This window comes from Solanum stenotomum, chromosome 9, assembly GCF_019186545.1.
Source record: "Solanum stenotomum isolate F172 chromosome 9, ASM1918654v1, whole genome shotgun sequence".
NCBI classification, from domain to species: domain Eukaryota; kingdom Viridiplantae; phylum Streptophyta; class Magnoliopsida; order Solanales; family Solanaceae; genus Solanum; species Solanum stenotomum.
In genome coordinates, this window is record NC_064290.1 from 2,292,953 (window position 1) to 2,320,207 (window position 27,255).

At 35.8% G+C, this 27,255-nt stretch overlaps 3 protein-coding genes across 5 annotated transcripts; 1 reads left to right on the forward strand and 2 right to left on the reverse strand.

The window, feature by feature from the left end:
• Window positions 1–1,646: 1,646 nt before the first annotated feature.
• LOC125877742 (translation initiation factor IF-2, chloroplastic) lies at window positions 1,647–10,577 on the reverse strand. The gene is made up of 13 exons (XM_049558974.1): window positions 10,379–10,577; window positions 8,603–10,230; window positions 8,464–8,496; window positions 8,225–8,338; window positions 7,904–8,053; window positions 7,712–7,810; window positions 7,573–7,635; window positions 6,642–6,797; window positions 6,350–6,415; window positions 5,317–5,547; window positions 4,070–4,345; window positions 3,389–3,577; window positions 1,647–2,266 (listed from the first exon to the last, which is right to left on the reverse strand). The coding sequence occupies exons 2-13, from the start codon at window positions 10,094–10,096 to the stop codon at window positions 2,105–2,107; spliced, it is 3,033 nt and encodes a 1,010-aa protein (XP_049414931.1). The 5' UTR covers window positions 10,097–10,230; window positions 10,379–10,577; the 3' UTR covers window positions 1,647–2,104.
• A 4,515-nt stretch (window positions 10,578–15,092) lies between these two features.
• On the forward strand, window positions 15,093–24,365 carry LOC125877743 (uncharacterized). Of its 3 annotated transcripts, none has more exons than XR_007447625.1 (9): window positions 15,093–15,293; window positions 16,333–16,582; window positions 18,330–18,453; window positions 20,194–20,540; window positions 20,625–22,389; window positions 22,868–23,124; window positions 23,640–23,742; window positions 23,974–24,020; window positions 24,099–24,365. XR_007447625.1 is itself a non-coding variant. In XM_049558976.1 (8 exons), exons 1-7 carry the CDS (start codon window positions 15,205–15,207, stop codon window positions 23,709–23,711), a joined length of 2,904 nt encoding a protein of 967 aa, XP_049414933.1. In that variant the 5' UTR covers window positions 15,093–15,204; the 3' UTR covers window positions 23,712–23,742; window positions 23,974–24,365. The 3 variants fall into 3 exon arrangements, 1 of the variants encoding a protein (XP_049414933.1); XR_007447626.1 differs by having other exon boundaries at window positions 23,974–24,006; XM_049558976.1 differs by having other exon boundaries at window positions 23,974–24,365.
• A 721-nt stretch (window positions 24,366–25,086) lies between these two features.
• On the reverse strand, window positions 25,087–26,958 carry LOC125877760 (CASP-like protein 2A1). The gene is made up of 3 exons (XM_049559024.1): window positions 26,633–26,958; window positions 25,865–25,982; window positions 25,087–25,730 (listed from the first exon to the last, which is right to left on the reverse strand). The coding sequence occupies exons 1-3, from the start codon at window positions 26,845–26,847 to the stop codon at window positions 25,455–25,457; spliced, it is 609 nt and encodes a 202-aa protein (XP_049414981.1). The 5' UTR covers window positions 26,848–26,958; the 3' UTR covers window positions 25,087–25,454.
• Between the last annotated feature and the right edge of the window lie 297 nt (window positions 26,959–27,255).

Here is a 27,255-nt window from a genome sequence, read left to right on the forward strand (position 1 = left end):
AGGAAAGATCTTCGGCTGTACAAGTTGATGATTTGGATCTAGGCGAACAACGTTCTCGACTAATTCCACAGGATACCTACCACCTCCGTCAACAATGGGTACCAGATAACTCTGTCTACCAAGGTATTGAAATACTATACTAGAAGTCTAGGACATGTATTGTTCTATAAATACAGCACACTTGGGATTTTTCTTCTCTGCTTATTTTATTCGTCCTCTTTCTCACCTTCAAACTGAACCATACATATGTTTCTCTCTAGTTTTTGGACAAAAAGCTCTAAACACAATACATGGCTACTCCTACAATGAGGTTCTCAACAGAAGTTGCTCAACCAAAATTTACCCCCGTGGTGAAGTCTCCGCCACCAAAAAGAAATTTGGACACCTTTATTGAGGAAGAAGCTTATGTATCAATTATTGTTTCTTCTCTAGACAGAAAGTTGGAACAAAAGAGATACCATATAAGTTCTCTCTCCACACATAATGTCTATGGCCTTGTCCCGAAGAAATGGGAGGAGCTAATTCATACCCCTCACACTCAGACCCGCTTTTTTACCATTGACAAGAACCTGTTTCAGTTGCATATCATAAGGAATGCTAACGACTGCTTCAAATACAGCATCAGGAAGTACCAAATACCACTCGTGGAACCTCAATAAAGTGCATGTTCAATCTTTACTTTGATTGATAAATTAGGAGCTGTTTTCCTGCTAAAGTAGCAAAGATGTTCCTTCTTTAGTTTATTTGTTTTCCTTTTCCATTTTTCCCCTATTGTGAGCTCTACCATTCACAGCCTATATTTTATTGGCAGTGATTTTGTTATCTATGATGAATAATAAAAGGAAAAACTCTGTTTTGTTCAGCAAGCAGGAGGGTAATATTGAACCAAGCAGATATTGACGAAAATGACTGAAAACAGTAAAACTCAAGCAGCTTCATATATCAGGCATCATGACTTGTAACTTAAAGCAGAAGAACTGAAGCTATATCTGCAATGAACACTCTTTACTCCTATTAGCTGTAGAGTATAACAGTTAGCAATGACCGAAAACAGTAAAACTCAAGCAGCTTCATATTTCAGGCATCATGACTTGTAACTTAAAGCAGAAGAAGTGAAGCTATATCTGCAATGAATACTCCCAACTCCTATTAGCTGTAGAGTATAGCAGTTAGCAATGACCGAAAACAGTAAAACTCAAGCAGCTTCATATTTCAGGCATCATGAGTTTTGAACAGGCTCAAGTAACACTTCTCTTTTACCTTTTTTGGGCTAAAGCACATGGACATAAGAACAATTACCTGGTAACCTCAAATTCTATTCGTACCATGATCATCACTGCCCAACTGCCATCGCATAACAAATCCTACATAGGTTTAAAAGGGTACCAGAATTGGACCACTAGATAGTCCTTTTCACTCATGAACGCTTCCCACCAATTGCAGAAAGTTGTAAAAGTTAGACAATAATAAAAAGTGATAATCAATGAAATGGAGGGAATTGATCTTGGTGAAACCTCTGAATGTAGATGACATCCATTGAGATCTCCAAGCAATTTTTTACTTGATTTTTTTTTCGATTTGCCACCTTTACACCTTTGACAACAAGTAAATAGTGAACGAAGTACATTGTTGAACTGCAAGGCACATACCATGTAATGGAAACAGTACAACTACTTGTTCCCTTGTTTTCTGAAATTCATTTCAAATTGAATGATATTGAGTTTACAAGATGAGGCATCTAACCTAGAGCATCCTAAGATTTTCAATATTGGAACTTCATTTCTCCATGCTACTATGACTACATGTGTTATCATCATTCATCTTGAGCAATGATGAACTTGTCGCCCTTTACAAAGAGGAACTCAAATGATGTGTATCACTATATACATTGCAACAGCACATAACAATGGCCAATTCTCTGCAGCTCACCTTCTACAGCATCAAGTATATTTGACAAGCAACCGGCAAAACCCACCCACATGATGTGCTGATCATCGCACTCCTCTAGCAATTGACTAAACCCATGCATGAGGAGAGGAGCCAAGTATAACCCCAACTATAACTGGCATGCAATAAGTAATTGGGCTATTCACCTCTAGTTTCTTTACAGGCCTCTCCCCACTTCTTCAAGTGCTGCTGCCATTGATGCTGAGGCCTCCTCGAGTGTTCGTCTTTTCTGAACTGAGTTGAAAGCCTCCAGAGTATCACCCACCTCAAAGTCATCGAAATCCTCAACCCCAATACCACACTCCAGTCCCGCATTAACCTGTCAAAAACGCAAATGGTAGTATATCAGGACAACCGATCAAACAATTTTTTGGCTACTTGTGTAAAGATATATGCATAGCCTGAATTTCAACGACAATATGGAATTTAGACGAAATAGAAGTTTAGGATTCCGGTTTCAACAATTGTTAATTTTATCAGTTCTTCACAAAGAATTGGAATAATACTTCCCGCATAAATCCAACAAAGGACCTCTCTTTTATATGTTGATAACATCTTTGTATCAAACCAGCTATTATATACAATGCAAATTTTCAAAGTGTATACCTATCTCAAGGGCGAAAGACCTATTTGCCTGGAATAACTGACAGCATACACAAAGGAAGAAACTCCAGATGAATAATCTTTTATGTCTAATGAAAAATCACAAGAACTCCAAGTTGATGAAACAGCTAAGGCAAAAAGTTAATCATGAAAATAGCAGTTAGAGAGAGTCTCAGTTCCACTTGGCACTTCCACCTGTAAGTTTTCTATTTTTAGTCAAAGACAAGATACTTGACCTAACTAGTAACTACACTTTAAAATGTCCAGCATATCAAATTGTCACTACAGGGCTCTTCTCAGCTACAAGTAAACCTCGACCAAAAAATTTCTGTAAACTGCCGTTGCTATCTGCCATGGAAGGAGGTTGCAGGCGAGGAGGAAAGAAGAGGACCAGATAAAAGAGCTGTCCGGTTGAAGAGGTTTTTATGATTCAATTGGGAAGTATACAAAAAGCAACAAGAGCTTTTTCATATTCGAGGAGAATATTTTAGCTGAATGATGGGGGAATGCTTTTGAATATAGTAATATTCAACTGCTGGAGTATCTTAGTGCCAAACAACTAAATAAAAAATGTACAAGACACAAATGCTATGATCCAATTATCTGCTAACCCCATTCCAGGTAACCCTTAAAGTCAGCAGAAAGTGCTAGCATGTTTCACCAATCATATAGCCTTAATTAACACAAAATAAGTTGCTTAAAAGCACACAAAAAGCATTTTCCATTTTTCTTTTTCTTTGTTTTTGATTTTTGTTTCTTTCTTGATATAGAAAAACTGAAGGCATGGTATTCTTTTTCCCCTAGATTATCTAAAAAAGAAAAGTATTTGTTTGTATACCTCCTTCACAGCTTCCTTCACTCGTCTTAAAGATTCGACCACACCAACATGAACTACTTTGCCTTTTCTAGTGACACGAATACCACATTCTTCCACAACTTTTCCCTCTGTCACCATGCATCCAGCAACACGACCACTACCACTGCTGAACACAGCACGTACTTCTGCTGAACCAATTGGCACTTGTTCCTGCAAATATACGAAGAGAGTCACATCATTTTCAAGTACTTTCAAGTCCATAGGATCCAACAGAAAACATGATAACATTTTGACACAAAAAAGAAACAAAAACTTTTTCCCACAAAAAATATGTTCCTTTTCCATAAAAAATTCCAATTATTTAAACAATTTAAAACTCAAGTGAAGTAATGAGATTAAACCCTTGAAACTCTACAAGTTACTGTAATCTACAACTCACCCCTCCCATCAATCCTAAGGAAATTTCAGAAAGAAACAGAATGCAAATTTAGCACCATGAGATGTAGAGATCACAACAATAGGTTCTCAAGCCTTTATTTATTCAATAGAAAGTAAAAAATCTATTGAGTATAATTAAATTTAATTAAAGTTGTGAGATTAAACTATGTACTGTGAACGTGACTGATCTACAAAAATCCCACCCACTCAATGCACTCAGGAAATGTCAAAAAGATACATGACAAACATATTATGCATGTTTACCTCAACTGATTCCAGAAGACCCTCCATTGCTTTTCGCACATCGTCAATAAGATCATATATAACTTTGTATAGTCGGATTTCAACACCTTTATTGTCTGCATAGCTCTTGACAGAACCCGGAGTTCTAACATTAAAGCCAAAAATAATAGCTTTACTTGCTACAGCAAGATCAACATCACTGGCGCTCACATCACCAGTAGCTTGCAGTAGGAACTTCAAAGTGACATTATCCTGTGGAAGAACCTGAAGAGCTTGTTTGACGGCCTCAATGGATCCCTATACAGGATTTAGGGATAGTAGTTAGTAGGTAACAAGGCAACCTACTAGTTAGTAGGGATCATCAAACGTATTACATGTGTGTGATTGACGGGATATAGGTATTATTGGTCTTTTAAAAGATGGTGCGGCAAAAATGGTTTGAAGAATGATCTAAAATGTATCTCAATAATTTTATTAAGCATAGAGAGCTTTAAATAGCCAACTTAAAACAAATCTGCATATTTTAAAATTCAAAAACCTAAAGTTGAACAGTTGGTTGATGTTTGTGGAACCAAAAAAAGGAAAGATATAGTTTAGATTTTCTTCAATAAGATCTCGCACCATTGCATTCAAAGGTATTAAATACTTGAAACATATTGAGACATGGTCCAACAAAAATTAAACAGTAAAGCTGTCAGCAACAGATAGGTTACAATCAAAATATTTGTCCAGCTAAATGCACCATCTAAATGTATGCATTTAAACTGCTAAAGGCCACACATATAGCCTAATAATGATTATCACTGCCATTTACAACATACATCCCACAAGTAGCAAAAAAATCTGCATTATCACCTCTTGAGGTCTTACAGCAACGTCAAAAAAAAAACAGAGAGATGAAATTTGGGGCACCTCAGCAATTAGAAGGTCCATTTTATTTTCTTGGCTAGCACTGAATAATACAAAGAGTCAGCATTAGATCAATGTCGCTATTAAGTGAGTGAAAGATGAACCAAAAGAAACTAGGAAGTTGTACTCTTCTCAAAGATCTAATGTAGACTCTTATCATGGGATAACTTTATTAGTTGAAAGCCTCCATAAAGTTAACTGAGCTGAGAATTTCAAAATAGTGTTCATTCACATAATTCTTGAAATACCGAGAACTGTAAGCGCAACCAGATCTATGAAATATCTCTCTAGAGAAGCAAATAGACTTCTTATAATGCTTTTCAGCCTTTTCTAAAGTAAAGAAAAAAAGATATTTATACCTGAAGATCAACTTTCAGAATAATATTTAGTTGGTGCAAGTCTAGACCAGTTCCTCCTGAAACAGCAGAAGCAAAAGAAGAGAGTGTAATTTTCCCATCTCCGGCCTTTTCTGATAAACGCTCACTCCGCAAGGACTCTGCTCGTTCTTCAGCCTTTTCACGAGCAATATCAAGGGACTCAACAACCTCAAACTCGTCACCAGCCAATGGAACATTGTTCAGTCCAATCACCTGTGTATTGGCTAATCATGTTGAGTATTCAAACACACACGCATATAAAATATGGAAACTTACCTATATGTACAGTTCGTCAAAACTTATTAACCAATATGGCCGAAATATATAAAACCTATACAGTGATTATGTATATTATACTAAAATATACAAGACCTATACATTTGCTGGTTATTTTGTAAACTTGATCATCCAAAGACGTTGGACTATAATTATCCCTAGAAAAATATACACATACAAAGACAGAGCAAGTGCTCTTTTTCTTACAAGGTAAATAATTTTGTTAATGCTGGGGAAACACAGACGGAGTAACCATTAAAAGCTAGTCAGAGATGTTGGTTCAGTCAAGAGTTTCACTATGTATATACGACACAAATGGCGGTAAACGGTCAATAGAGCTTTTTTTTGGTAAGACGCTTGGCTATAAAATTGTAAATTTCACTTTCTTTTGGTAGGCAACATGGCTAAGAGATTTTAAATCCCACAAGGATAAGACGAATAAAAGAGGTGCTATGACTCGAATAGACTGGTCACTTCACAACCCATAGTGACATGGTCCATGCTTGAATCTAATAGGAATTTTTGTTCAGTTGTAATTTATTATCTACAGAAGTCACTGATAGCAACTTCTGAAGCATGGCTAAAGTATACTTCCACCAAAATTGCAGGAGCTTCCTGTTTGGCGCCGAATAGTTAGTCCATGACCTCTTAAGAGTAAATCTAGTACAAGGTGCAGCTGAGGACACTTAATTGGCAGAGTAGATGGGAAGAAAAGAAGATACAATAAAAGGAAGCATACCTGCACAGGCATGGAGGGTCCGGCTTCATCAACACGTTTTCCCTTATCATCAAACAGAGCCCGCACCTTGAAATATGTAAAACACGTATTATTTCATATGGGGAAATTCTAGAAAATGATCAATTAGAAACATACTCATTGCTGAATACATATGTAGGACTAGAGTATGAATTTCTTATAAGCCAAATCAACCTCTTTTAAACCCTTAGAATCATCCATAGAGGGAAAACAGAAACAGTGAATTAAATAAAAAAGCACTTCCCAAATTCTTTTCAAGTTCTAATTTGCTAACCTTTCCATAAGCTCCACCACAAACTACTACATCTCCTCCTTTCAGTGTACCATTCTGCACAATGAACGTTGCTACAGGTCCTTTAGATTTATCGAGACCTGCCTCAATCACCGTCCCCTTGGCATTTCTTTGAGGATTAGCCTTCAACTCTTGCAACTACATCAGAGAAAAAACAACGTTAGATAAGACCTATAACTCTTGCATAGAATGTTTTTCTTCTTTTTCTCTTCCTATAACTGAGGTCTTGAACAAAATTATGGCAGATAGATCAGAAAATGGAGGACAATATTCAAAAAACTAGTTTATACTTTTGACCTTCGAGCTCCGAGGATATTCAGTAATCAGTACTTAGTCTCCCCACTGCCTCAATTTGTGTGTATTACTTTCTTTTCTAGTCTCTTTCAAAATGAACGCCACCTTTTTTTTTATAAAGTAAGAAATTGTATAAATGGCATCAAGAAGATGCAGGTTAGATAGTCCCAAAAGTACTGAGATTGTAAGCTCATTTACAAGTGCCACCTTTTTATACGTAGCAAGTTTTTAGTTCCTATATTTTACTAACTTATAGGAATGCCATGACATGTGTAAGACCACAACAATCAGAAGGTATTTTTGGTATGTTACTATGTTATGCACACCTTAAATTCAAAAGTATTCTTTGCATCATTAACTATGTATTCAGTCAAACTAAGACACATAAATGAATGGAAGGAGTAATAGGATAAGTATGCACTATGCAGAATGTGCAAACACAAAAACAAGCAAAAGAATCTCCTAAAAAGAGACATATATTACACCTCCTAAAATGGTATGTGTCAACGTGTCTTGGCACCAGCAGTGGTGAAGACATATGTGATGGGATTTTCGAAGATTAAAGTAAGAACAACCTAAAAATCATCAAAGAAAACAGGCAGTCACAACATCATCTTACCTCCGCAACAAGCATGACCGTTTCCAGCAAATCATCTATATTCTCTCCTTTAAGAGCACTGATCTGTCCAATCAAAAAGAAATTGATGAATGCTGATATAAGCAGAAAGGTGTTGCCGCATAGTTTGCAGTTTGACTACCTTAACCATTGGAACGTCACCGCCCCAATCTTCCGGCATCAAACCCATGGTGGAAAGTTCTTGCATGACTCGGTCGGGATTTGCTCCATCCTTATCAACCTGAAATCAGATCGAGGCAAGGGAATCAATTGATAAAATTTTACAACAAAGTAAGAGAAAAGGTGAGACTAAGCACATATATGTGAATAAGACCTTATTTATGGCAATCACAATTGGAACTCCGGCAGCCTTGGCATGTGCTATAGCCTCATTTGTCTGAGGCCGAATTCCATCATCAGCAGCTACTACAATGATAGCAATGTCTGTTACTCTTGCTCCACGAGCTCTCATTGCCCCAAAAGCCTGTAGAATAAGTTAGAAAACCATCTAGCTGAGGTATTTGAAAAAGTTGCTGCTTAACATTATAGGGTAGCTTTTATCATCAAATTTGATGCCAAACAAAAACTGATTTTAGGACATAGAAATCAGATGTAGTTGACTTCTGATAAATTTAAGCATTTAAACTTTGAGTACCTCGTGTCCAGGTGTATCAAGAAAAACACATATCTGGGACTTGGTGTCAATAGGCACTTGCACCTTATATGCCCCAATTCCTTGAGTAATTCCACCAGCTTCAGATGCCGCCACCTACAATATCTACTGGTTAGGATTCAGTTTCCAACTAAAGTCACGGTGATCTCAGACAATAACCATACCATAAGCAAATTACAAACTTAGTATGAGACAAAAGTAAAAAGGAGCTTTCAGTCTACCTTGGTCTTGCGTATATGGTCCAAGAGAGTAGTCTGTCAAAGAACAACCCAGAAGCACGTGTCAGCTAGAGCATAGTATGCAGCATTTAATCATAAATATGTGCATAACAAGTATAGACTATGAAGTTTTATTGGTCACCTTTCCGTGATCAACATGACCCATTATAGTTATTACAGGAGGTCTATCTTCTAGTTTGTCTAAGTCATCTTCATCGAAAATTTCCTTCTTTTTTGCCATATCTTCCACTTTAACCGAGGCAGCATCGATAACCTCCACTTCATATTCTTTGCAAACCATCTTCACCATGTCATTGCTGAGAGTTTGCACACCATCAGGCTTGATTCCTTTTGAGTATAGAAGACCAAGGATTTCACCTTCGCTAGTAGCTAGGTTGTAGGCCAACTCCTCAGTCGGCATGCCTTCTTCACCAACCTCTAGAATTTCTACTTTGACAGGTGCAGACTCTTGAGCAGCCTTAAGTCGGGCTGCCTTGCGACTTGCCTTAGTCCACTTTCTTCCCTTCCTTGCTCTACCAGGAAGAGAAACATCAAGCTCTGATGCTTCCTCGTCAGGAATCCCATCATCAACCATACGCCTGCGTTGTCCTCCAGATACACCACTCCTTTTACGGAACTCCTCCCTGAATTTCCCAGGAGGTGCGTTCTTTCCAAATTTAGGAGGGGCTAAAACAGCTTGAGCAATCATAGGATCAACAGCTGATTTCTTGGAGGCAAATTTGTCAACCAATATTGTCTTGCGTTCTTTGGTCTTTCCAGCTGATTCAAGTTCTTTGGTCTTTCCAACAGATTCAATTCCATCAGAGGGTGAGGACTTTGCCGCAGCACCAACATCCTTCAATATCACTGGTTTCTTGATAACAGGAGGAGGAGGAGCTACAGACGGTCTTGCTAGTAACTGTGGTTGAACCTTCTGGGGTGGCTGAGGGGGTTTTATAGGAGCAACACTTTGGGATTCACTATTCTTTCCACCATCAGTCATTGGTTCCTGTTTAGGGGGTAGTTTTACAACTTTTTGTACAGCAGCAATCGGATTCCCTTTTTTCCAGACACTCTTCAAAGTTTTGGACTTCCTGTTGGAAGAATCATCAGAATCAACTGGCTTGCTATTTCTTTGTGTAGTACGTGCAATGGCAGACGCCTTGTTAACCGACACATTTGCTTTTCTGTTAGTTTCTAGCTTCTCCACTGTCTCTAATGCCTCTCCAAGTGACTCAATCACCTTGCTTCTCTCTTCTTCAATAGGATTTCTTTTTTCACCATCAGAATCAGAGCTAAGGACTGGTCCATTCCCTAAAACAGGGCCAGGTCTAGGGCCAGGTTTCAATTGTGGTTTCGGGGCCGGCTTAAGCATAAGATCAGCATCATCGTCCTTATTACTACTGGATGAGGAATCAAGAGATATTGATGTCCCCTGATCAGCAATGAAATCCGTTGTGACCGAATATCTACAAACCGAAACATAACGCCATCTTTTCCCACCCCAAATTCTATTTACGCTTCCAAAGTTCTTCGAAAAAGAAACTCTCCTAACTAGTGAGAATGACCCTTCAAACTGTCCAGAAGAACATCCACAAACACTCCCCAAACTCACCAGGGAAGCCATACTACTCATTTCTCTGTACACTTAACTTAATCCTCAACCATTTACTTATCCAACCAAATCCCCACAAAAACTACCTAACAACAATGCAGCACTTAAAATTCTCACTTCCCAAAATTCACCTCCAAATATCAAAAATCAAGAACCTGGGTATACAATGAAATTCAATTCAATAACAAGAATCATGAAAACTAAAGCAGAAAACTAGTAAAAATTTAATCTTTTTGAAATCAAGAAAAGAACCCCATATGGAATTTCTTCAATTTATCAACATGGGAGCTGAAAAGATGTTACCTTTATGAAGTAATGACCTTGTTCTTGCATAAGAAACTGCTTAATGAGGAGTAGGAGACCAATAGAGAGCCAAGAGGGTTAAGTTACCAACAACACACAGTTAGCTGGTGTTAGTTTGTGCGTACAGAGAGATAGACAGAGATGAAAGGAGCGAGTGGCTGAGAAGGAATTGAAATCAAAGTGAACGGATATACAATTTTGTGATTTCTGATAAGGCTTCGGGTAAGGTTTTCACCCTCAAAAATATTTTTCTCATATTTTTCTATTTTAAATTAAAAAATCCATGACAGGATAACATTTTTTTCGGATTTTTCGAAAATATATAAGTAGTAGTAGTAGGCTATAAGAGATTTTCTAAAAAATTATTGGAGAAACAAATGAGTTGTTTTTTCACCTCAACTGTTTAAATTAATTGAATTTTACGTGATTGGCGAAGGTTTGATTTTTCACTTTATAGTCTTTTTTTTATTTTTTTCTTCCCCACACGTAATTTGTTTTAAAAAAATATTTATACTTATTTCTTTGTATATATTTTCTGAATTTTCAATTTTATGTAATTTTGTTGATAAGATGACCAAAAATGATCCTTTATTTATAAATTCTTAATATATATATATATATATATATATATATATGATTTTTAATATATCTTGAAAATGATGGTTTGATTTTAAACTCTAAATTTGATGATTTAGATCAAAAAGAGTTAAAATAAGTTAATTTTACGCGTGAGTTACACTTGGCTTCTCAAGAAAAATAAATAAAGAGATATCATTGATCTCAATTCGAAAAAATCCTTCATAAGCTTCAATTTTAATAAGACTCTCATAAGCCCTCTCTTGATTCCTATATTATGGCGTATGAAATAAAAAAATGTAGTAATAGAAGATAGACTATCTTATTTTATTTTCACTTAATATTTAGCACTTGTATTGAGGTTCTATTATATTCATATTCGTCATTGAAATGTTTCACATTCAAGGGGTAAAGTATTCTTAAATAGTAATGACTAACTTCGTACCTAAGGAAACTCAAATTTAAAAATTTCAGTTAATGATGAAAGAGTACTTACTGTTTCACCATGACATTGTTGATGAAATGGACTATAATATAGCAAATGAGAGATTTCAAGAAAATGAGAGATATTCGAGAAATTTCTTGAAATTAGACCTTGTCGGGGATTTTTTAAATTTGGTTTTGATGATTTTTTTTTTAAGAGAGGTTAAGTATTATTTACATGTGAATCTAGCGTTAGTTTTATTATTGTTATTGTTGTGAACAAAATTTTAAATTTTGAGGCTTAAAATCAACTATGTCCCTTTCATAATATATTAAGGACTATTATGTCAAAGGAATATATCATTTAGGGAATATTATTGTCATTTTCAATTACATTAATAAAAAAAAATTGCTTATTTTCTTGATGAAATTACATAAAATTGAAAGTTAAAAGAGTAAATATACAAATAAATAACACGCCGACGTTGATAAAACTACAAAATTATTTTTAAACTGAAATTTTAAAATTTCTCTAGTGCTACTTATATATATTGGAATAAAATTAAAGTTTTATACTATATTATAGTCTTTATTTAACTATACTCATGAGTCGTGAGTATGAAAAACTCAAATACTCAAATAGTATATGATGGTTTTATAATTTATCAGCACATCAATGAATTAATGAATAATTTAATTAATTCATGAAATATATTAAATTGGTTGAGCGATGGTTGATTGGTTAGCTTTAGTTAATTTTGTTAAAATTGATTTTAAAAAATCTTGAAAACATTATAAATAAAAAATATGTAGGATTCAAGAAAAATAAAAGCACAATTTGATTTTTCTTTTTGTTCACGTGCTAAATATGCAAATGATTACAATGCATTGATTGTTTAAAAGTGTGAAACATCGGAAAAGAGTCATACATATAATATTAAGTAATGTATAAATATATAAAAAGGGTGAAATAGGTAGACAATCAGGGTGTGTTTGGTAGGGAAGAGAACATTTGGAAAATATTTTCTAATTTTTTTCATGTTTGATTGGCTTAAATTTTTGAAAAATATTTTTCAAATCAACTTATTTTTCTCAAATTTAAGGAAAATGACTTCCCTCGCAAAATTAAGGAAAACATTTTCCAAAATTCTACTTCATAATCAGGGTGTGTTTGGTAGGGAAGAGAACATTTGGAAAATATTTTCTAATTTTTTTCATGTTTGGTTGGCTTAAATTTTTGAAAAATATTTTCCAAATCAACTTATTTTTCTCAAATTTAAGGAAAATGACTTCCCTCGCAAAATTAAGGAAAACATTTTCCAAAACTCTATTTCATCCTTTATTTTTTTTTTCTAATCCTACCCGACCCTCACCATTCAAAAAAAAAATTAAATTTTTTAAATTTCAAATATATTTTTATCCCTACCCCAAACCAGCCCCACCCGCCACCCCCCGGAAAAAAATTGCTTTTAAAAAATATTTTAATTTTTTTTACGCCCCCCCCCCCCCCCCCCCCCCCCCCCCCCCCCCCCCAGAAAAATAGTTTTTTTAAAAAATTTTTTTTTTTTTTTTCCCCCCCCCCCCCCCCCCACAAGGCCACCCCAATCAGATTGTAAAAAAAATTGGATCAGATCTCTGGATCGAATTTTCGAACGGTCATCAAAGTCTTGTCCTAGTTTGGGTATCGGGATCGGGACCTATATCAATTATCGGGGTTGATTTTCGGATCATAAATTATTTTCCTAAAGAGTATTTTTTTTAGTTCTAAGCCAAAAATAAAAGATATTTGTTTGAAAAATATTTTTCATTCACCAACCAAACATTAAAAAATATTTTTCAGAAAAAAATTTCTACTCACCAACCAAATATGAGAAAATAAGTTAGAAATCTACTTGTTTTCGAAGAAAATGTTTTCTTTCATACCAACCACACCCTCAATTTAGCTTGAATGATTTTCATATGGACATTTCAATTGAGACTAATAGCTACTAGGCACATGATACAACAAAATCATTAAAAACTTGCAAAGTTGAGAGAAAAAAAGTAGAATATACATAAATCTTATCCTATCTAATAAAAATGAAAAGATTCTTTTCAAAAATAATTTGGGCATACTTTTTAAGAAATTTACTCATTCTTAAAAAATAAAAGATGCTTTCACTAATTTTATTTTAATTAAGTAAAATATCTAATATGATTTTTTTAGTTATATAACACATCACGTGTTTAAACAAGAATAAATTTAGAAAAAGATATTAATACTTTTTTAATTATATAATAGTACTTGTTTTGAATTAAAATAAAAGCTAAACATACTAAACATAATATGAACAGGAAGGTGTAGATAAATTCTTACATAAAAAATGCATATTAATTTATTGATAAATTATTATTTGATTTTTTTTTTCTATGACCGATACAATACATTATACATGTGTCAATATTGTCATTAATAAATCGTTTGGTAGGATATGAAGTACTTATTATAAAAAAAATAATATACTCTGTATTAGATTTAGTATTATTTCCTCATTTGATATTAGTGATTTTGACTTAACATATCTAATTGTATCTTGTATTATCTCTAACCATAGCAAATCATGATAAGAACTTCTCACTTCACTGAATTAACTTGAATCAATCGAGTTTAAAATTGAATATCAAAATCTAATACAGGTGTAATTTAGCTTTAATTGACTCAAAACTCACGCTTAATCACAATACACCTCGTCACACCCAACTCCAAAGTCCAAAGGTAACACAAATATCATTAATAAATCGTTTTGTTATAGAAAATAATATACTATATTTAAATTTAATATTATTTGATACTAGTGTTTTTGATCCATATATATAATTAAGATATACATTATATTCAGTATTATCCTAATATATAACGAATCATGATAAAAACTTCTCATTTCATTGCGACATTTTAAATTAATTGAGTTTAAAAATAAATATAAATATAAATCTAATCATATATATATATATATATATATATATATATAATATTAATTTCCAAAACTGGCCTTCCTTTTTACGACTTTAATGAAGAGTTGCGACTTCTATTAAAATTTGTGACTTTTATGAAGAGTTGCGACTTCAATGAAGAATTGTGATTTTTATGAAAAATTGGGACTTTAATGAAAAGTTACGACTTTTATGAAAAGTTGTGATATTTCTGAAGGGTTGCAACTTTTCCAAATAGTTGTAATCTTTTTGATAAGGTACAATAAATATTTGTTCACACTACCATTTATTATCTATAAATAGAGGGATTCTTCTCATTTTAAAATAACGAAAATTCTGAACCTCCTCTTCTTCTTCTTCACAATTAAATATTTGTGTGCTTTGCTCATGTTGAGTGACTCTCTGACACCATTGCTTATGTTACAGATCCTGATACGTATTTTTACATTAATTAATTTATGCTTATGATAAGATGTAATAATTCTCATTTTCCTTTACATTATTAATGTTTGTTACTACGTAATCTTGTATGTAAGATAATATTGTGTTTTAGTTTTAATGACAAATAGATTTTAAGTATTATTTTATAAATTTCGTGATATTAAATTCTCGCGCGAAACGCAAATAATTTTACTAATATAAATATAATATAATTTGACTTGACCCAAACCTCATGCCTAGACACCAATACACCCCGTCACACACAACTCCAAAGTCCAAATGTAACATAAATGTCACAGCAAAACCGAAACTGAAAATAATACAGCAAACAAGTATAGCTCTCAACACCATCAGAGAGAGAGAAAAAACCCACCATTATACACGCATTCGCACACAGTAGAAGGTGAAAAATCATGAAGGAAGAAGCTATAAGCTCTTCCCATGATCCTCAATTGCCGCCCAAATCATCGTCTCCTCCCCCTATCCCTACACCTGCTGCTAGGTAAACCCCAAAACCCTAGCTTTTCAACATTTCCCCCAATTTTTTTGATTGCGTTTGTGCTTTGAGCTTCTTGTCCGCTGTAGCTTTTAATTTGTCGCTTTAATTTGGTTCGAGAGTTCAAAATTCGAGCAATGTTGTTCGGAATTTTAATCTGTCTGGTTAATTATGAGAACAAAGATTTATAGGTCAACCCCTTTTAAGTCTACTTGCCACTCAGAGAAATTTCTATGTCGAGCATACGCTTGTTCATTAATTTGTTCTGTTAGACTTATATTTTTACTTACTTTGTTCTTTTTTTGTTGTAGAAAGTTATGCTCATTTAGAAATGTTACCTGTTTCAAAAAAAAGTTATACTCATTTAGAAATGTTACCTGTTTCAAAAAAAGTTATACTCATTTAGAGCTCTGCTTGTCTAGTTGTTGTATTTATTAATTACCTTACTGGTTTGATTCTTGATGCTTCATTCATGTGGGCTGGTGACATTTCTCTGTTTTTTTTAAAGCATAAATGGTGAATTCTACAGTTTAGAGTAGTGTAGTATTTGTTTGTCTTAGTATGATTTCCGTGTGATTAACCAGGGTCTGAATCGAGTGGGATGTTTACAAAAGGAAGGTGTAGGCTTTTGTCTATGGGTTTTAAATGAACCCATAACTTCCGTCATGGAGTATAGGATATTTATTTAATAAACTATTAAAATCATAACAGGTATATATCTGATTCCATAATTTTAACAGTACAATGAGTTAAATGTTGAGAATCTTAAAAGTTGAACCCATTAAATTTAATTACTAGATATACCTCTGGGTGTCTACAAACTTACAAAGGCTTAATATAGTACAAACCAATTAGTTTGGGATTAAGAAGCAGTTGATTTATGTATTGATCTTATTTCTTCATGAGATGTGTAGATGGATGGCCTTTTTCATACAAAAATGAAAAGGTGTAGATTAGAAGGCACTAGTCAAAGTTGATTGATGTCCTCCAACATTTTTAATCTGTTAGGTCAGAAGTGAATTAATAATTTAACTTTTCGATGCAGTTCTGTAGGGGCATCATCTCCTGCCGTTCCAACAAATGCTGGGGGCACAGATTGGTTTGCACAAGCACAGGGTTCAAAAGCAGCTTCACTTTCCCGTATTGGTTCACAGCCCATGTGGACTTCAGTGAGCAATAGTGCTGGTGGTTCAGCTCTAGGATCATCACAACCTTCATGTAGACCATGGGAAAGGGGTGATCTATTGAGGCGTCTGTCCACTTTCCAACCCACAAACTGGTTTGGGAAGCCTAAGGTCTGAATGAAAGATTCCTTTTGCATCATCTCTTAAGATAATTGCATGATCTGTCGAATCCTGCTTTTCCTAACCACAGTACTGCCAAAATCAATATCTGTATGTTTCCATTTCCTGACCTGTTTTGCGTTTATGCTTATTGGGAGCTTGTTGCAGAAATTGCATGACATAGATAAGAGACACATTGTATGTAAGTTTGTCCCAGGGTTAGGATGTGGTGCATGAGCACAAGGATTTGAATAATTATGTTTAAGATTGTTTTTCTGATGAAGTAAGAAGTTTCATTAAAGGCATCAAGAAGATGCAAACAGATGCACAAAGGATTACAAAAGGTACATTTAGATCCAATCCAAATCAGTTAGGCTATGCCCAGGAGCTAACAAAATCTAAAAACGGAACTGAGGAATTTAAAGTCATTCGGTGTAATGTAAGAGACATTTGGCTTATAGGGAATGAGTAGGAGTTCAATGCCATCAAAACATCTGCAATTCTTCTGTCCATACAACCCAAAAATGTTTGCTGGTATCATCTTCCTGAATTTTATGATGGCTTTACCAACTTTCCATCTGCCTCAACTTCTGATTGCTTTCTTCACATTTTTAATCATGACCCAACTAAGTCCATACAGTCCAAAAATTGTTTAAGATTGTTAACTAGGCGGCAGTGATGGAGCTACAGCTATAGTGTCCCAAGGGTGGTTCAACAAAGACCCTTCACCGGAAAATTATACCGTGTGTATAGGTCACATATCACTTTATATAAAGATATAATACATTGCAGTTATCGTATTATTTGTTGTTGCTGCTGTTCTTTTCTCCATTATTTTCGTCTTGGCTTCTTCACTATGGTAGTACTGTATTCCCTTTCCATACCTGCTTTGAAATGCTTTGCTTGAGCCGAGGATCTATCGAGAACAACCTCTATGCCTTCACTAGGTAGGGCTAAGGTCTGCGTACACCCTACCCGCACCCTACCCTTCTAGACTCCATTTGTGGGATCACATGGGGTATATTTTTATTTTGAACTCCCTTGACACAACTGAGAGAGGTACCCAGTGGCCAAGGGTGTTCAAAGTGAGGTCGGGTGCACATGTTTGATCCTGCGTTCAGCATTATCCGCCCACTTTTGTTTTCCCAAAACTAAACAAAAGTGGTCTTTTTACCTTGTGTATGAAATGGTCCTAGTTAGTCTGGGGAAGGGGAGAGTAGATGTATACCAAATACAGCCTTCTCTTCACATTTCTGCATCAAAGCTGTTTACATTTTAGAACCCATGACTATAGGTTGTCAAAGGAGCAACTTACTGTTGTTTTAAGGTTCACTCCACATTAAAAAGGTGCATGATTCAATTGGTTCGAACAAATCCTTTAGCACTTTAAACTATTCACACATGTTTAATGTGATTGTAGCTGTCCCATGACCCACATTGAAAGATAAAAGTATGCTCATTGCCGATGCAAACCCCATAAATAATATAATAAATTGTTGTACCTGTTAATAGGTTTAATTTTTTTTTTTTCAGTTTCAAAAAAAAAGTTTAAATGTTTTTTTTTTCTAACTATGAATGTGGTGTCCCCTACAATTTCCATTTTCCTTGTGCTTTATCCCGAGGGTTGAACAGGCAGCCCTTATTGCTTCTTTCCTTTGGTATTTCAATTTCATTTTTTCCTTTCTTATCAAATCATAAATTTTCCATCATGGTGAAGTACATACTTTGCACAACTTCTATACTGCAATTGTTGACGCAGGCTTCAAGTTCACTGGCTTGTGCTAGAAGAGGCTGGGTGAATGTGGATGTTGATACAATCGAGTGTGAAGCTTGTGGTACTAATCTGAGATTCGTTTCTTCTGCAACATGGACCTCTGATGAAGGTGAATTCTTGTTTTCATTGACTATCAGGCTTTGTTGGTAGGTGTTTTAGTTAAAATTCTGCTTCACTAAGATACTTCTCAGAATGATTGAATTGCTGATGCTAGATAGTGTTAAATTATTGTAAGGAGTATGACCAGTGCCAAGGAATCTGACATATTATTAATATTGTTTAAGAGGGTTCTACAATATGAAGTCTTTCTCATTTTTTGATCGTCACCAGACTGGACAACAGGGAATCTTCGGAATTTTACATTCAGTTGAGTTTTGGTCGTTAGAAGATGGTGTAGTTGGTCAGCAAGAAATCTAAACAAAACAGATAAGAACAAATCTTGACTAACATCCTCAAAATATATCGATGAGATATCTGTGTCTTCTCTTCAGAATTTTCCTATTGTATATTTGAGGGAGGGAGAGTGAGAGCATTGTATATAGCAAATATTGTGGAATCTTGCAAGAATTGTTTCCTTTTCTCTCTTCTCCTACTTTTATCCTTCTAGTTGTTCTCTTTCTTTCTAAGTGCTCTTAAATTCTGCTTATCTCTGTATTTGCTCTTCTCATTATTTTTCCAGTCTCAGTACAGCTCTAAGGAAGTCGTTTTCTCAACAAAGTATCTCTCCCATATTAACTCATTTCTGTCCCTGTTGCGTATAAAGTCCAGCTGTAGGAGAAGTTATTTCCCTAAGTTAATCTTAAATGCAAGATCCAACTTTCAGTTGCATTGAACCCAAGGATCTTTTCTCTGTCGTTTTCTGAGTTATTCATGGTGATACTTCAATGAAACTCCGTTATGTAAATATCTGGTTAACTTTCTGTTTTGTTTGTTTGGGAATATTTTGCAATATTATTTCCTTTTCATATTGGATATGGTAGATTCAGCCATTCTGTTATAGGAATGAGGCATTGCTAAAGCCTTTTTCATGAGGAAAGAGTTCAGTTGGAAGAACTCTTAGGTGGATCGTTAAACATGAATGATCAAGATAATGTGTAGCTTGCTTTCAGCTCTACCTAGGATTTTAGTGCAAGAAACATTCTCATAAGGGCATTACTTGGTTCAGAAAGTAAAATGTATTTTGTATAATACTTCCCCTGTATTATATGCATACTTACCCTGTCCATTTCTCTTTGAGTTCAGTGTTTAATAATGGGAATTTAAATAATGCTAGTTTGTAAGTTTATTTTGTAGTTTAGGAAGCTACATAATTCAACTGTCCGACAATAGCATATGGACACTTGCAGATTACTCCTTGTTTATCCACCTTTTTGTGCAAAAATCATTTTGTTCATACTTTTCCCCCTTTTCAGTGTGATCTGTTTAGCTCTCCATAATATCTGTTAGCGTGGGATAAAGTTGCTGTAAGTTACAGTTTGCTTCTGTTCTTATTATTCCTATGCAAGGAATGGATATAGTTTTCTGCTAGCCCCCACCCCCAAGTATGTATCAACAGATGTAGCTGTAGCAGCTTTTGTTGTTGTTTGGATTTATACTAACCAATTTTTTGTGCCAATTATGCTGGAAGAGCAGGACCATACGAACTGTATTCTCGCCTTTTTGCAAAGATAAACCATATTGGAAGAGAAGAACCTAGTTATGCTTGATACATTATCATATATCATTATGATACTTCCTTTTAATGTGTTCGGTTTCTATGATAAACTTTGGTATCATCAATGTGTGTAGTAAAATTGTTGCTTCGCACATTTTGAGTGAACTTTTCTCATCTGTTAGTTATTTTTGATAGCTGATATCGCGGGGGAAGAATTTGCTAAGAAACTTGATGAAGGGCACAAGGCCACTTGTCCTTGGAGAGGAAACAGCTGTGCAGAAAGCTTGGTCCAGTTCCCTCCTACACCACCATCAGCCTTAATTGGTGGTTATAAGGATCGATGTGATGGATTGCTTCAGTTTCCTTCACTTCCAATTGTGGCTGCATCTGCAATTGAGCACATCAAGGCCTCTCGAAGTTCAGAAATTGATCGCCTTCTAGCTCAGTCTCAGGCTTTTGGTGGGATGGAACCCATCTTTAGGTTAGAGATTATGTCAGGAACTGAAACCAACATAGACGATGTCTTCCTTGTATACTCTCGTGTAAGAGACTCATTTCATTTAAATTGCTTAATATTATCACTTTGTTATTGACTTCTGAATAAATAGAAATTCTTTGCAATTTAGGCCAATAAGTTGATAAGCCTGTGTGGATGGGAACCGAGATGGCTTCCAAATGTCCAAGACTGTGAAGAACATTCTGCTCAATCAGCTAGGAGTGGGTACTCCATTGGTCCCACAAAATATCACACTTCTCTGCAAGATTTTGGCCATGGAGAAAATGTATTGCCTTCTTCAAAGAAAAAAGTTCATAGTAAGAACGAAGCTGTGGGTCCCAGGTCTAAAGGTGAATCTAGGTCACCTTTATTGGATTGTAGTTTGTGTGGAGCCACCGTGAGAATCTGGGACTTCCTCACTGTTGTCCGTCCTGCTTGCTTTGCTCCAAATAGCAATGATATCCCTGAAACAAGCAAGAAAATGGCATTGACACGTGGAGTAAGTGCTGCTAGTGGAATCAGTGGGTGGGTTGCTGCTGATGGTGTGGAAAAGGAACAGACAGAGGACCTTGATGAGGCTGCAACAAATGAAGTGGGAAGGTCTTTGTCAAATATAGGAGTAGATCTGAATCTCACAATGGCTGGTGGATTATCCTCTTCACAGGTGAACATGGATGCAATGCCTGAACAATTCCAAGATGTCCATAAACGAAGATATCCAGTTACGGGGCAACCTTCGAGCAGTGAAGTTGGTGGTCAAGCAGCTTCATATGAATCCCGAGGTCCTAGTTCTCGCAAACGAAACGTAGAGGAAGGTGGAAGCACGGTTGACAGGCCACAATTGCCTGTACAACCAGCCGATAGTGTTGAAGGCACTGTGATAGACCGTGACGGAGATGAAGTAAATGATGGTAGTCAGTACTCAGCTGGCCCATCAAAGCGTCCATGCCAGTCTGATGCCTTTGGGACCCACCATACTTCATATGGCAAGGATTCGTCAGGTGCTGGTCCTAGCCTGTCACTTGGTTTTGAGATTGGTACAGGTGCTCCCAAAGATGATACCTTTGGCCGAAGACACGAACAGCTAATTGGTGTGCCCTCTACTCGAGACTCAACACATGTTTCATCTGTTATTGCAATGGACACTGTTCACAGTACAGATGATTCAATGGAAAGTGTTGAGAATCTCCCTGGAGACTTTGATGATGTTGATTTCCCTTCTACATCTATGTTAAGAAGTGCAGACCCAGTGGAAACTTCGGAATTGAACTACAGTAACCAAGCACAACAGAGTACTTGTCCAGCTGTGGTCAGAAGTGCTGGTGAAATGGGTGTTAGTAGCACAAATGATGAAGAAGTCGTGAATGCTGATACTGCCACTGCCAATGTGAGGGATGGCCCTAGCTTTGGGATCAGTGGAGGAAGTATTGGAATGGGTGCTAGTCATGAAGCTGAAATCCATGGGACAGATGCTTCAGTGCACAGAGCAGATAGCGTCGCTGGTGAGGTAGAAGCAGTTGCTGAAATTACTGAAAATCAGGGGCAAACTGGTGAATTTGCTGCAGATCCAGGGCTAATGGGTGACTATGTCCCTGAAGAAGTGGACCGTGGAGATCCTAATGGTGATAGTCAAGATCTGACATCTCGTTCAGTGGAAAGGGCTGATAGTGGCTCAAAAGTTGTTGGCTCCGCCAAAGCAGAATCCATTGAAAGTGGTGAAAAGAATTGTCATGTGCAACCTATGCTCCCGAATAGTCCACACCCTTCTCTTTCTTGCAATGCTGTTGTATGTTCCGTCCATGAAGCATCCAAAGAAGAAGTTACCCAAAATAATGCACCAGCTACTGATGATTGTGGATTCGTTGAGTCAGACTATATGCTTGCAAATGGGACAGGTAACCTTCATGCTTGATTTTCAGGGTATCAGTGTCTACTGTGTGTTACTACCTCCCTTCTTTCTCTCAAAAGACTTGTTTGAATGTACGTGCAAAAGCACCTTGTATTGATTAAAAAAGTTGCAGCTACATGGAAAGTTTCTATATTCTGGTAAGTATTTCATCTCTCGTTAGATGCTAACATCACAAAATAGACTTCATTCAGCTTGGAATAGGTAAACTCATATTCAGGTAAACTGCTGGTAATGTTTCATACTGATGCTAACTGTGATTGGATTCAGCACATCTCGGGTGTAACTTTACATGGAATTAGGCATCGTTTACCTTTCTTGATATTCCTTGATTGAGACTTCACCTTTTTCCATTTTAGGCATCATTGCTTTTATACTTTTAAGTGTTCTTTTTTATTCTTTTATTCAGGTTTTACTGATTTGGTTATTCATAGCTTGCTGAAATGATGAAAATGAATGTTATTCAGGGCCTCCTATTGGAGAAAGCAACTATGAAGAAGCTGTTGAATTTGATCCAATTAAGCATCATAATTTTTTCTGTCCTTGGGTTAATGGGAATGTTGCTGCTGCTGGCTGCAGTAATAGTGGCAGTTCCTCTTCCAACACTGGTGCTATTGCTCTCTGTGGTTGGCAGCTAACATTAGATGCTTTGGATTCTTTCCAGTCACTTGGACATGTTCCAGTCCAAACTGTTGAATCTGAATCAGCTGCATCTCTGTACAAGGTAGTTGATTTTGCACATGGTATTCCCAGCAATGACAATTCTTTTTGTAGGCTTTGTGAAGGAGAAGGAGTTTTCTTTTGTTGTTTCTAATATGACGTGGGTTTAAAATTCTAGTGTTGTTAATTTGCTAGATATCTTAACTTGATGTATGAGCTTGATTGTTAACAGATGAAAAAAGGAAATAGCATGTTTTGCAGTATCATGTGCTGTTACCTGAAGCTTTCCCCTGCCAAGTGATTGCTTTCACAAATAGCAAGTTCTCTGGAAATCGTTGTCGCTAGACTCAAATCTCTGTTTCTTTTTATCTGTATCTAGATTAAAATCTTGTATGTTTTCTTGAAAGGATGTGGAAAAAGCTCTTCCCATAGTCCTCTCAGACCACAGAGTTTGTTGTCTCTTTGAATAACCACCCCTTTCAATTTTATAGATCCAGGGGAGTTCATTTCTTTTTGGCCCGTTGTTTTTCAATCAATTCTTGATTTCTGAGGCCAAGTATCTGATACAAAATTTTGCAGGATGATCATCGTGCACCAGGTAGGAAACTCTTGGCGCGTCACTCTTTTAGCAAACATCATGGACATAACTGAATGTGAAACTAGGCGTGAGACTTACAATCTGGTATAATATGTTGCTTGTGTTCTTCTTATGACATATTGAGATCCTTTACTGTTTTACTGCATCATTTGATTTAGTATACCTGAGTCAAGCCTATCATTTTTTTTGTTGTCGGAGGTACTTAGGTGATTTTATGACTGACACACCAATCTTATACCAATTAGATAGTGTTTGAGAAGGCGTTGCTTCATGTTATTTGTACCATATTTGACTGTTTTATCCTTCTTTGATCAGGGCTTGGACCAACAATGTTGAAGTACCCCAATGGTCAGCTTTGCAGTGTTTGTCAAAATACATCAAAACTGTTTTCTTTCATGGTGGCTGATTGTTGTCTCACTGAAGTTGAAATTCTGTTACAGCTGGTTATATATGCGGAGTTGTGAAGGATATTCTAACTATATTCTGGATTTTCGTGGATTCCCTTGCTTCCTTGTTTTTCTTAGTTCGAACTATTAATAATGCCTCGAAGGAAGAGGCTGATTTAGTTGAGGATACTTTTCTTTTTAATGGTTTAGTAGGTTTGGCTTTTCAGACATCCTGAAATTTGAGACGTTGAAGTTGAGCGAGTAATTCTGTAAGCTTATAAATGCTCAAGCCCTATTTATATAAAGCATTTGGCCAGCTTAGACTCTCCTTAAAACTTGATTTATTTCTAAACTTAACGTATTTAGACGTGGCCATCCTGATGCTGTTAGTGATGTTTTTTTTTGAGATGCAGTTGTATAGCATACTTGGTCCTTGGTCCTTGATCCTAAGGATTTACAAGTATTTTCTTGGTTGATTTCGAGTCTTTGCATCAGAGGATCTGCTCTTTGGTGTTGGATTTCGATCTCACCTTTACAAAACTTAAAGATTTCCTTTGTCCTAATTGGTTTGGCAATTTCACTTATTAAGGGTAAATTTAACACATTCTTAAAGCTAAATCAAAAATTATTTTCATGTGTTAATGTACACTCTTTAAATCTTCTAAGCTTACTTTCATGTGTTAATCCATTCGACTTGATTGGGTACAATAACAACATATCTCGAGGAGAAGTTCGACATGTTTAGTTTGCATGAACCTCTACTAATTCTATATTTTGAGGTCTGCCTACACAATTATCCGATAACTGTGTCTAGGACTTGGATAAATAGAAATATCACTTAGTATTTTTTACCTTTGATAGTATTTGAACTGAAAACCTCTTTATGTTCTCAACCTACTTTAATGAATTGGTCTCTTGAATTTGTTTGTAGTATATACTTTGAGAGCCTTTATCCACTCTCAGGAGACACAAATTCGAGACCTTTGATGGAACAATAGAGTGGCCTAATATCCGTGGTAGATATTTAATGGAATAGTGGATGTTCAAAAAAGTTGACTCGAACATCACCATTATCCACCTTTCATACATATCTACCTTTGCTAACTTACAACTTGATAGAAACCTCTTGCTTAGATTTCATTGTTTCCCTTGTTTACCCATTCACCACCAACAAGAAGAACAAATTTACAAGAAAACTTCTGGGACCAAAGAATGATTTGAAGGTCACAAATTCATCAGATATGATATTTCAAGACAAACAACATCCTTTTCATGAAGAAAAAAAAAAGAAGAAAAAGTAAAGCAACATCCTTGATTGTACCTAATCATCTAATTTATTAGTATCTGCCGTGTACATGATATAGTAAAACCAAACCAACAACTAAACTAAGAGGGATCAATTTCAAAATCTCAATAGTTAGCAATCTCAATTCCCCCTTTGTTGTTGTTATAGGATCCAACTGGTGCATCATACTTGCTAAAAAGCCGATAAGACGAAAGCAGTGAAAGCCCAGCATAACAAAGGCTTACTATAAAAGTGATGGATACAGATGCTGTAGCTTTGTGGCAAAAACTTCCAAATGAACCACATGATTCACTCCATGTAACTGCTGTATCCCCTTTATATGCTAAATACACCACCTCCGTCGATACAGCTCCAGCAGCCAGTATTGCATATGTCAATATCTACAAAACAGAAGATAAAGCAGAGCGGGTTTTGTAAGTTTAATTGAACCTTGTTCCTTTTGTCTCGAACTATATATACATACTGACAAAATGATTCAAAATGTGTACATAGATTGAGATCACAATAGCGGAACCTGATCAAGGAGGAAGAAGGTCCAGGCTCTAGACATCGTTATGGGACGAGGTACAACTGCTACAATTGCTGATAAAAGTGAATAACCTGCACAAATTCCATTTGCATGTACTAAATACCTGCAGTAGATTCAACAATTAGGTTAATTTTCCCCCAAAATTCTTCAATTAGTTGACAACTAAAACTTAATTTCCACAATTTTCTAGAGAATTTAAGCTCTATGCATCGACAGGTTAAAAAATAGATACATAATCAAATCACTTGTAAATTATTTTCAAGTAAATCATGTTTAGTAATATTCCCAATTCACCCGCTATTACTAAGAGAATCATTGTAAGATCCTTTTTCTACCTTATTATAATATATATGCTTTAAACTCTCGATTATCGCACTATTTTATTGTTGTTTTTGCTTTTGTTTCTTGTTATTCATTGTTTCCATTTTTTTTAACCTGAAATCGCTGCCTGAAACCGAGAATCTTTCGAAAATAGCTTTTCTACCTCTATGAAATAGTAGTAAAATCTGTGTATATTCCAATCTCTCAAGACCTAGCTTATAGAATTTCACTAAATATGCTATTGTTATAATATGCTTGAACTCAGGGGTAGTTACGTCTAATTTAGGACTACCGCCTGAGCGACAAGGTGGATGCCCAACAACACTATGCCACATGTAACATTAATGTCACAATTAAATAGCATTGGCATCTCAACCATAAACGATGCCAACCAGGAATCGACAGAAGAGAAGACGAAAAAAAGATAATTACCTGAAGGTTCCAAGGTCAGAGTAAGTAATGGAACCATAGTCATTAGTTTGTTGATTTTTGAGCATAATAACAAGAGCAACAACACAAAGCCCCATTGGCAACAAACGCAGCATAGTCTCAGCTGTTCTCATACTGCTACTGTTGTCATTGTCATCTTCTAATTCTCTCTTTTGTAGTGGAGTACTTCCAGCCATATTTGTACTACTACTTTTCATTATGTAGTATTGTATATTGTACTCTTTTTTGGCCTTTTGCTTCTATTTTTTTTTCTTTCTAAGAAATGATTTTATGGTAAAGGAAGAAATTGGGTGAATGATAGGTAGCACTACTACTACTTATGAATAATGGAACTTAGCTAATTAAAGGGAGTTGGGGTAGTTGGAAGCATTAAATTGGATCAATAAAGATTGCCACACTTTTCCAAGCAAGCCAAAAAATAAAGGTCATGATCAAAGTGATGGATAGCTATCATCCTTCCCTAATTGCTCAACTATTTCTCTCTTTCCTCTGTGTTCCGTATCTACATCAAAATCCGACTAAATTTAGATTTGTGTTAAAAAGTCCAGTCCCAACTCTCACGTTGAGGATAAAATATTCCCTAACAAAAATGACTCTGTATCCAA

What these genes read in the sequence shown, in the direction of transcription:
- LOC125877760 (XM_049559024.1), bottom strand. Translation starts at nt 26,847, where the DNA reads ATGAAAAGTAGTAGTACAAATATGGCTGGAAGTACTCCACTACAAAAG. An exon ending in TCTGACCTTGGAACCTTCAG is followed by an intron (nt 25,983 to 26,632) that starts GTAATTATCTTT and finishes AATCTACTGCAG; the next exon opens with GTATTTAGTACATGCAAATG. An exon ending in CCTTCTTCCTCCTTGATCAG is followed by an intron (nt 25,731 to 25,864) that starts GTTCCGCTATTG and finishes TCTGTTTTGTAG; the next exon opens with ATATTGACATATGCAATACT.
- LOC125877743 (XM_049558976.1), top strand. Translation starts at nt 15,205, where the DNA reads ATGAAGGAAGAAGCTATAAGCTCTTCCCATGATCCTCAATTGCCGCCC. An exon ending in ACTGGTTTGGGAAGCCTAAG is followed by an intron (nt 16,583 to 18,329) that starts GTCTGAATGAAA and finishes TTGTTGACGCAG; the next exon opens with GCTTCAAGTTCACTGGCTTG. An exon ending in TCTTCCTTGTATACTCTCGT is followed by an intron (nt 20,541 to 20,624) that starts GTAAGAGACTCA and finishes TTTGCAATTTAG; the next exon opens with GCCAATAAGTTGATAAGCCT.
- LOC125877742 (XM_049558974.1), bottom strand. Translation starts at nt 10,096, where the DNA reads ATGAGTAGTATGGCTTCCCTGGTGAGTTTGGGGAGTGTTTGTGGATGT. An exon ending in GTCATGTTGATCACGGAAAG is followed by an intron (nt 8,497 to 8,602) that starts GTGACCAATAAA and finishes GTTCTTTGACAG; the next exon opens with ACTACTCTCTTGGACCATAT. An exon ending in CGGTCATGCTTGTTGCGGAG is followed by an intron (nt 6,798 to 7,572) that starts GTAAGATGATGT and finishes TCTCTGATGTAG; the next exon opens with TTGCAAGAGTTGAAGGCTAA.